The 9,907-nt window shown below is 45.2% G+C and overlaps 1 protein-coding gene across 1 annotated transcript; it reads left to right on the forward strand.

The window, feature by feature from the left end:
* The first annotated feature begins 7,897 nt into the window (after positions 1-7,897).
* Positions 7,898-9,907, forward strand: LOC115990785 (cytochrome P450 CYP82D47-like). The gene is made up of 2 exons (XM_031114576.1): positions 7,898-8,917; positions 9,269-9,907. The coding sequence occupies exons 1-2, from the start codon at positions 7,979-7,981 to the stop codon at positions 9,905-9,907; spliced, it is 1,578 nt and encodes a 525-aa protein (XP_030970436.1). The 5' UTR covers positions 7,898-7,978.

The raw sequence follows: 9,907 nt of genomic DNA on the forward strand, positions 1-9,907 counted from the left end.
GGCCAGGTTTCTGTCCTTAGAGTTTTTAGTGATAAGGTTTCCGCCTACTCGGCGATTTTAATCGAGCTGAGGGCCAGGTTTCTGTCCTTAGAGATTTTAATGATAAGGTTTCCACCTGTTCGGCGATTTTAATCGAGCCGAGGGCTAGGTTTCCATCCTTAGAGTTTCTAATGATAAGGTTTCCACCTGCTCGGCGATTTTAATCGAGCCGAGGGCTAGGTTTCTGTCCTTAGAGATTTTAATGATAAGGTTTCCACCTGCTCGGCGATTTTAATCGAGCCGAGGGCCAGGTTTCCGTCCTTAGAGTTTCTAATGATAAGGTTTCCACCTGCTCGACGATTTTAATCGAGCCGAGGGCCAGGTTTCCGTCCTTAGAGTTTCTATTTGCAATTCTCTTGGTGTGCAAGTATGGAATCAAAAACAGCATATACAAGCAACTTCATCATAATCTTGATTTTAGCAAAATACAAGTTCTAGCTTACACGGATGGTCACGCGTAGAACTTCTTTAAGTTGTTGGCGTTCCGCCGCCGGGGAAGCGGCCTCTCGTCAAGGTCTTCCAAATAGTAGGCCCCTGCACCGGCGATGGCGGTAACTCTGTACGGTCCTTCCCAGGTTTGAGCAAGCTTCCCTGCAGCTATGTCTCGCATGTTTCCCACGACCTTTATTAGTACCAATTCTCCGGCACTGAATTCCCTCCCCTTTACATCTCGGTTGTATCTTTGGGCTAGTTTCTGCTGATACTCGGCGAGCCGTATGGTTGCGGCCTCCCTGCATTCTTCTAGCCAGTCCAAACGCTCCATCATCAGGTCGGCGTTCTGGGCAAGGTTAAACCCCGCGACCCGTGCATTGCATAAGCTCACCTCGGTTGGTATCACAGCCTCCGCCCCGTATGTCAAAGAGAAAGGGGTCTCGCCCATGGATCTTCTTGGGGTCGTACGGTAAGCCCATAATACATTGGGTAGCTCTTCTGCCCATCCTCCTTTTGCCCCGTCCAACCTCCTCTTGAGCCCGTTCAAAATAGTCTTGTTCACTGCCTCAGCTTGGCCTTTGCTTTGTGGATAAGCTGGGGTTGAATACTTGTTCCTGATGCCGAGTTTGCTGCAGAAGGTTCGAAAAGCTTTGCTATCGAACTGTAGCCTATTGTCTGTTACTAGCGAATTTGGCACCCCAAATCTTGTGACTATGTTTTTCCATAAAAAAATTTTCACATCAGTATCTCGGATGTTTGCCAAGGTCTCGGCTTCCGCCCATTTTGTGAAGTAATCTACAACCACTAATACAAAACGGCGATTTCCTGTTGCTCGGGGGAACGGTCCGAGGATGTCAAGCCCCCATTGTGCGAACAGCCACGGGCTGCTGACAGGGTTCAGACGACCTGCTGGCTGATGGATTAAAGGGGCATGCTTTTGACACTGTTCGCACCTCCGAACATATTCGACGGCATCCTTCTGTATCTGTGGCCATCAAAAGCCCTGGGTCATCGCTCTGTGCGCTAAAGATCGTCCCCCAACATGGCCGCCACACACTCCCTCATGTAGCTCAGTCAGAAGCTCGCTTACTTTCTCGGGATGTAAGCATAAAAGGTAAGGGCCTGTGAAGGACCTTCGGTACAATTTGTGATCCGAAGACAGCCAGTACCGGGGAGCTACCCAACGAATCTTTTTGGCCTCGTCTTCATCATCCGGAACTTTATCCTCGGCAAGGAAATCTATGATCGGGTTCATCCAGCACGGATTGGCCACCGCTACCTTGGCAACCTCCACTCTGGCTTGGTCGTGAATACTCTTCACACTGATGCTTGGCTTCATTATAAGCTCTATTGTGACTAGCCGTGGCGTATCCTCGGTAGCCGATGAGGCTAACGTGGCAAGTGAGTCGGCGTGTTTGTTTTGTGATCGACCTACCTGGGACACCTTTACCATTCCGAATTGACCGATAATCTGCTTGGCCGCGCTTAGATAAGCTTTCATTCAAGAATCCCGAGCCTCGAAGTCTCTTGTGATTTGATAAACAACCAGCCGAGAGTCCAAATAAATCTCAACATCTTTTGCACCTAGATGCAATACGGCCCTCAAACCAGCCAGTAGGGCCTCATACTCGGTTTCGTTGTTTGAGGCTTTGAATCCCAATCTGAAGGAGTGTTCCAATCGTATGCCCTCAGGGGTGATTATAACAATACCAGCCCCGGCCCCCATAGCATTTGAAGTGCCGTCCACAAATACCTTCCACGGACGAATTTCTGCATTATAGATTACCTTGCCGTCGTTCTTGGGTGTGAATTCTGCAATGAAATCTGCAAGAACCTGTCCCTTCACCGAGCTTCTCGGTCAGTACCTTATGTCAAACGATCCCAACCGAGTCCCCCATTTGGCAATTCGGCCCGTAAAGTCGGATCTCTTTAACAGTGACTGTAATGGATACTCAGTGAGGACGAACATCGTATGAACCTGGAAGTAGTGTGGCAACTTCCTAGTGGCGTGCACCAGGGCTAAAACCAACTTCTCCAGGGGCAGGTACCTCGTCTCGACATCTACCAAGGCTTTGCTTATGTAATACACTGGCATCTGTACTCCTTGGTCCCTTAGTAACACAGCACTTACGGCATGGTCGTTGACTGAGAGGTACATAAATAAATCCTCCCCGGGCTCCAGGGCCGTCAACCTTGGCGCCTTTGCCAAGTATTCCTTCAACTCTCGAAAAGCCTCATCACATCCCTCGTCCTAATGAAACCCCTTCCACTTCTTCAGAAGTTGATAGAACGGCCGGCAGCGATCGGCGAATTTGGAGATGAATCGGTTTAGGGCGGCTAACATCCCGGTAAACACTTGCACTTCCTTGGGATTGCTTGGTGGTCTGAGACGGTTCACGGCCTCTATTTGGTCGGGGTTAGCTTCTATTCCCCGAGTAGAGATCAGATAACCTAGGAATTTGCCAGCCCCCACACCGAAAGTGCACTTCTCGGCATTCAAGCGCAATTTATGCCGCCGTAGTATCTCGAATACTCCCCGAAGGTCTTCCGTATGCTGTGACTCTTTTCTGCTTTTTACCACCATGTCGTCAATATATACTTCAACCGTGCATCCAATTTTTTCTCGGAACATTCTCGTCATCATCCGCTAGTACGTGGCTCCGGCGTTCTTCAATCCAAACGGCATGACCTCGTAATGATAGTTTGCACTCGTGGATATAAATGCTATCTTTTCTCGATCCTCGGGCGCCAAGGCAATCTGGTGGTAACCCTAGAAAGCATCCAGGAAGCTCATCCTTGGGTGCCCATACGTGGCGTCTACTAGTTGGTCAATCTTGGGCATTGGGAATGGGTCCTTGGGACACGCCCTGTTCAAATCCGTGAAGTCCACACAAACTCTCCATTTACCGTTCTTCTTCTTCACTACAACTGTATTTGCTAGCCATCTCGGGAAGAATATTTCTCTTATCACTCCGGCTTCCTTCAGCCGCTGGACCTCCAGGTTTACTGCGTCGACATGTTCCTTTGATGCTCTTCTCGGTTTCTGCTTCTTCGGGGGAAATGATGGGTCCACATTGAGTTTGTGGACAATGAACTCGGGATCTACGCCGGGCACTTCATACGGGTTCCAGGAAAAAATGTCTACGTTCTGCAAAAGAAACAACGACATCTCTACCTTTTCCCGGTCATTCATGCTTGTACCTATCTGGAAATACCTGTCAGTATCTGGAAGCATTCTAACCTTCAATACCTCCTCGGCCACGTCCGCCCCCGTTTCCCCTCGGGGCTTCTGTAATTGCTATGAAGTTTCTTTCTTGGTCTATTCAGCTTGTCCCAGCTGTTCACTTTTCCACCTGACCGCGGCGACAAGACACTGCCTCGCCACTCATTGGTTCCCCCTCACCTCGATAACTCCATATTCAGTGGGAAATTTTACTTTCACGTGGAGGGTGGACAAAACAGCCTTCATTGCATGAATCCACGGCCTCCCCAGGATTGCGGTATACAGTGAGAATGATCGGACTACTATGAAGGTAACTATAACTCCCTTGCCTTCCATGTCCACTAGGAGAGAGATTTGTCCATCGGGAATTACGACTCTCCCGTCAAATGAGACCAGCGGCGTGTCATATTTCGCCAAATCCTGGGTCTTCAATCCGAGCCCTTCGAACAGGTCCGGGTACATGACATCAGCCCCGCTTCCTTGGTCAATCATCACCCTCTTTACCAGGAGCCCGCCTATCTGGGCCGTCACCACCAATGCATCGTCATGAGGTTGGACCGTCCCTTCCAAATCGTCTTCTCCGAACGAGATGGTCAGCCGTTCGACTCTCTTCTTCTTCTCGGCTGAATCTCTTTCTGTGCAAGCCACTGTCAATACCCTCTTTGCTGCTGCCGTTCCTCTTGGTGCAGCGTGGATGACTTCGATCACCCCCAGTGGAAGCGGGAGGGGGTTCCTTTTCTGTTGGACGCCCAGGCCGGCTTCTCGGTCAATGGAGCCTACTACAAACTCTTTCAGGTACCCTGCCTTTACTAGCTGCCCGAGGTGATCTTTTAGTACCCGACACTGCTCGGTGGTGTGTCCTTTGTCTCTGTGGTATGTGCAGTATAGGTTTTGGTTCCTCCGAGATGGGTCGCCCCCCATTTTGTTTGGCCACCTGAAGAATGACTCGTTCTTAATCCGATCTAAGATTTTGTGCACGGGCTCTTTGAACGCCACATTAACTCCTTCGATTTGCACCTCTGGTTCCTGCATTCTGAAGTCTTTTTTGGGTCTTGTCGGCACAACGCCTTGCCAAGATCTCCCGAGTAACGGAGCTTTCCCCCTGCTCTGCAGCCGATCATCCTCCAGGCGTTTGTACTCCTCTATGCATCTCATAAGTTGCCTCATATCCTCAGGAGGTCTTTTCGTCAATGACTCCCGTAATTCAGAGTCTTCGGGGAGCCCCATCCTGAAGGTGCTTGCCGCAATTTTCTCATTTCCTCCACCAATCTCGTTGTAGAGTTCCCAGTACCGGCTGGCATAACTCCAAAGGGTTTCTCCGACCCTCATCTTTATGGAAAGTAGCGCGTCTACCGACTATTGCACTCGGCTGCATGTCACGAATCTACTGCCGAACTCTTGAATCAGCTTGGCAAAACTACGTATGGAGCCTTTCCGTAACCCATTGAACCATCTCAGGGCCGTCGAGCTGAGACTAGAGGGGAATACCTTACACATCAATGCATCATTGTGTGCATGCAAGGACATCATGTGGATGTAATGACTGACATGCTCCACGGGGTCTGTCTTCCCTTCGTAGGAATTGAATGGCGGTCGTGTAAATCTACTCGGCATAGGGGCCCGTTCAATCTCATCGGAGAACGGCGACCGGGCAGCCATTCGTAAGGCTCGGCTCATGGCGTCCATGGCTGCATTGTGGGGCTGCCGTTCCTCCGGTGATTCTGACCCTCGGTCATCGTATCCATGCGACCATGAACGGTCCCGCTGATGACGTGTCTCTCGGGAGTGCCGGTGTGACTCTTGAGAGCGTGATCGGTTTTGGAATCATTGCGTACCAGATCGGCTGGAGCCCTCCTCGCCCAGATTTCTCTTTTGCCGGAGGTTGCGATTCCTTTCTTGGCGTCAACCCCTTGCTTCCAGCTCTAGATCCATTACCAGTCTGCGCAACCGCTCTAGTTCTCGGTCTCTATCATCATACTGCCTATGCGCCGAGACACCCGAAACCGTTCGGTGGGTCTGATCCGACCCTTCTCCCAATCCGGACCTTTCCTCTCCTCTGGGGTGCTCCCTATCCTCCCGCCGTTTCTGCCTTCTCCCCCTCCACGTCGATCCCCGAGAAGATCCTATGGAACTGCTCGGCGCACGCCCTGCTGAACGCTCCTCGGACATTTCCCTTGTTTGAGTCTCAGTTGAACCACAGCTTCGTAGGAGAGCCCCACGGTGGGCGCCAATTGTGGGGACCAGAGATGAGACTATTGGACTTTAACTCACTTGGGCTCACAATTTATTTGTAGTGGGCTTCAAGATTTCCTACTCTGGGTCGTTCTCGGCAGAGAGATTCAAAACAACACTTAATCTCTCTTCTTCCTTCATTGTTTTCTCTCTATTTTTCTGAACCCCTTCCTCTTCCCAAACTTCTGTTATTTATAACTAAGGTTAGTGGGGAGATTATGATTACAACCACCGCTAGTGCTATTGAAGGTCCAATATTATCTGATTTAAGTGGGTGTTTAGGTGAGAGTGGGAGGCAACAATTATGGCCTTGGAACTTGGTTCCAGCTTAGTCGATTGTGCTCGGTAATGCAGTTTCCAGAGCATTTCATGATTTTCCTGGACACGGTTTATACGCTTGTTCGGGAAAACTTATGCCGAACACTTTTCAGAATTCAAGGCCCAAAACTTGTTTTTACATTAAGGCAGTTTCAAGAAGGGCTTAGGGCAATGGGGCTGTTCCGTTGGGCCTGGACCCAGGGCCCACATGGGTCTTGGGATCTCGGTGCCGTATAATATATATATATATATATATATTTTTTTTTTCTCTTCTCTGTTATCATTTCAGAATCTCTCACTTTATTACTCTCTTCTTAGCATTCTTAGTTCTCACTTCATTTGTTATAAGTCCCTTTTCTCTTTGTCTCTTTGTTAGTATAAAGAAATTGTAACTTGTTTTCTTTTTTGGTGATGTTGATATATATAAGTTATCTCTTTATGAGATTTTGTATAACTTAAATTTCTTAGTGACCACCTTAAAAAAATTCTAGAGTCGCCCTTAGTTATCTTTGTTCTTATTTGGACTAATTTTTATTGTTATTATTTAAACCTTTTATTTATTTATTTAAGGGGTTAAGGATTATGTTTGAGAGAGCAAAGTTATTTTAGAGTAATATTATATCTACAATATTTTCACTATAAATCTTATGTGATGAAATGTTATTAGTGGGTTAAAAGTGGTGTCAATATTAATTGCAAATTAGAATTAGTAATTGCTTACTAGTTACTATATAGGATTTATTGTGAAAAATGTTATGAATGTAGCATTACTCTTATTTTTATTGAACTCAAATTCTTGTGATTCTCAAGTTAAGATATTTAATATTTTATTAAAATGGTTAAAATAGATTAGATTACTTTAGTTCTTTGGTATATAATATTTTTCCAAGTATATATATACTTTTTTTTTTTTTGGCAAGTCAAGACCACCTAAAATATATGAGCTCCTGACTTCATCCATTCCAATTTGTTAAAAATATATTAGACATATTAGCTAGCCCAATGTAATAGGCCCAAACTCACTCCTACTTTTACTAGTAATTTAGGGTTTAATCGCATATATATACTCATGTTATAAATCATTGTAAAACAAGTTATTGTACTACACTCTTATACAATAAAGATGTAGTCTTTAAGGGTTTCCTTTATGGACGTAGGCCAACAAGACAGAACCACATAACCCTTGTGTTCTCGGTGTTCCTATTCTATATTTCCCCTTCTGCATCCTCTCTAGTATATAAAACATGGTATAGTGCGTTGTTAATATATTTAACATAATTAAGTAGGATGAGAACCCAAGTCAAGAAACTCAACACCATGACATTTGAGAGGCAGTGCAAGTCTACAACTATGGCTTTCAGCAAAAAAAGAATATTATAACATGGTATAGTGCCTTGTTAATATATTTAACATAATTAAATAGGATGAGAACCCAAATCAAGAAACTCAACACCATGACAGTTGAGAGGCAGTGCAAGTCTACAACTACAGCTTTCAGCAAAAAAAAAAAATTATGACTTTGACGAATACAAATCTCCTGCCATGACAGTTGAGCGCCGAACAAGTCCACAACTATGACTTTCAGCAAAAAAGGAAAGGTCTACAACTATGACCAGTCAAGCAACGTGAGTGACAAAAATCAGCCAGTGATTTTTTTCTCACCGTTATAAAATACTACCAAGTTGTGGGTGAAAAGTTCATAGTATTCTCCATTCCCTCAAGTTTGAGGACATCATGGAAATTACTTCCCATCTACTTGCAATTGCAGGGTTTTTTGTATTGGCTCTATTGTACAATCAATGGAGGGTGAGAATTGGTAGTCACAAAATTAAGGGTATGTTGGCTCCAGAGCCATTAGGTGCCTTGCCAATCATAGGTCACCTTCATAAACTACGCGGCCAAAACCCAATTGCACGAACCTTAGGTGCTATGGCTGATAAAGATGGTCCCATCTTCATGATCAGACTTGGCATGAAACCTGCACTTGTGATTAGCAGTCATGAGGCAGTCAAGGAGTGCTTCACTACAAATGACAAGGCTTTTGCTACACGTCCAATGTCTAGCCAAGGAAAGCACCTTGGCTACAACTATGCAGTATTTGGTTTTTCCAGTTATGGAAAATATTGGCACATGATGCGAAAGCTAACCAAGCTAGAACTCCTCTCTAGTCGTCGGCTTGAAACACTAAAGAATGTGCAAGTATTCGAGGTGGAAACTGTGATTAAAGATTTGTACACTCTCTGCAAGAGCAACGAGGGCAACCAAGCCAACGTGGTGATTAGTGAGTGGGTTGAGCGCCTAACCTTTAATATTATTACTAAAATGATTGCAGGGAAGAGATATTTTGATAGCTTCAATCATGGAAATGATGGAGAGGCACAACGTATTGGGAAAAATATTAAAGCCTTCATGTACGCAGCTGGTGTCCCTATCATTTCGGATCTGATTCCATTTCTAGGATGTTTTGATTTGCTGGGCCAAGTAAAATCTATGAAGCGTATTGCAAGGGAATTGGACTCTGTAGCAGGAAGTTGGGTTGAAGAACATAGTATGAGAAGGCTGAAGGGTAGTGAACCAACCGACAAGCTGGACTTCATCGATGTCATGTTATCCGAAATTGAGGATGATGCATTTGGCCATACACGTGAAACCATTATAAAAGCAACAGCAATGGTAAGTTATAGTCATTTATCGCACTACTTAATTAATCAACCATGTTTTTATTTTGTTTTTTTTGTTACAGTCGGCTCAATTGATAAATTTTTTTACTTTGTCGAATAAGAGATATAAGTTGAACCCTTTCTACACCTAAAATCAATTGGGTATATATATTTAGTGACTTTGACCCATGTTCATTCTAATTTATCATATAATGATAGTACTTTCTTTTATTTACAAAGAATATTATACCCTATAAAGAAACATTGCTTTCTAATAAGGGAAAAATTTTGTTACATACTCCGTGTATAATAACTAATAACCAGTGCAATTCTAATTAAGTGTGGCCTCAATTTCATGTTGTAGAATCTCATCTTGGCTGGCTCTGACACTACATCTCTAAACTTGACATGGCTCCTGTCCATATTATTGAATAACAAGCACGCTTTGAAGCAAGCTCAGGAAGAGCTCAATCTCAAGGTTGGTAGAGACAGGTGGGTGGACGACCATGATATCAAAGATCTAGTTTACCTCCAAGCCATAGTGAAGGAAACATTGCGCTTGTACCCACCAAGCCCCCTATCAGTTCCACATGAGGCCATGGAGGATTGTCATGTTTGTGGCTATTACGTTCCAAAGGGTACTCGTTTGCTTGTTAATGTGTGGAAGTTGCACCGAGATCCAAGAATTTGGGAGGACCCAGAAAAGTTTCTACCAGAGAGGTTCCTCACAAGCCATGCAAGTATAGATGCTTCAGGTCAACATTTTGAGTTCATACCATTTGGGTCTGGGAGACGAGCCTGTCCAGGTTACACATTTGCATTGCAAGTATCTTACTTGGCACTAGCTCGCTTGCTTCAGGGATTTGAGTTCATGACACCATCAAATATGCTGGTAGACATGACGGAAGGGTTGGGCATTACCTTACCTAAGGCAACTCCCCTTGAAGTTCTTCTCACTCCACGCCTTGCTTCCAAACTCTATCAATCCCAAACAAAAATATAA

The sequence above is a fragment of the Quercus lobata genome, chromosome 5 (genome assembly GCF_001633185.2).
Source record: "Quercus lobata isolate SW786 chromosome 5, ValleyOak3.0 Primary Assembly, whole genome shotgun sequence".
Taxonomy (NCBI): Eukaryota; Viridiplantae; Streptophyta; class Magnoliopsida; order Fagales; family Fagaceae; genus Quercus; species Quercus lobata.

Coding starts and splice junctions, on each gene's coding strand:
- LOC115990785 (XM_031114576.1), top strand. CDS start 7,979: ATGGAAATTACTTCCCATCTACTTGCAATTGCAGGGTTTTTTGTATTG. Junction 8,918..9,268: donor TTATAAAAGCAACAGCAATG/GTAAGTTATAGT, acceptor TTCATGTTGTAG/AATCTCATCTTGGCTGGCTC.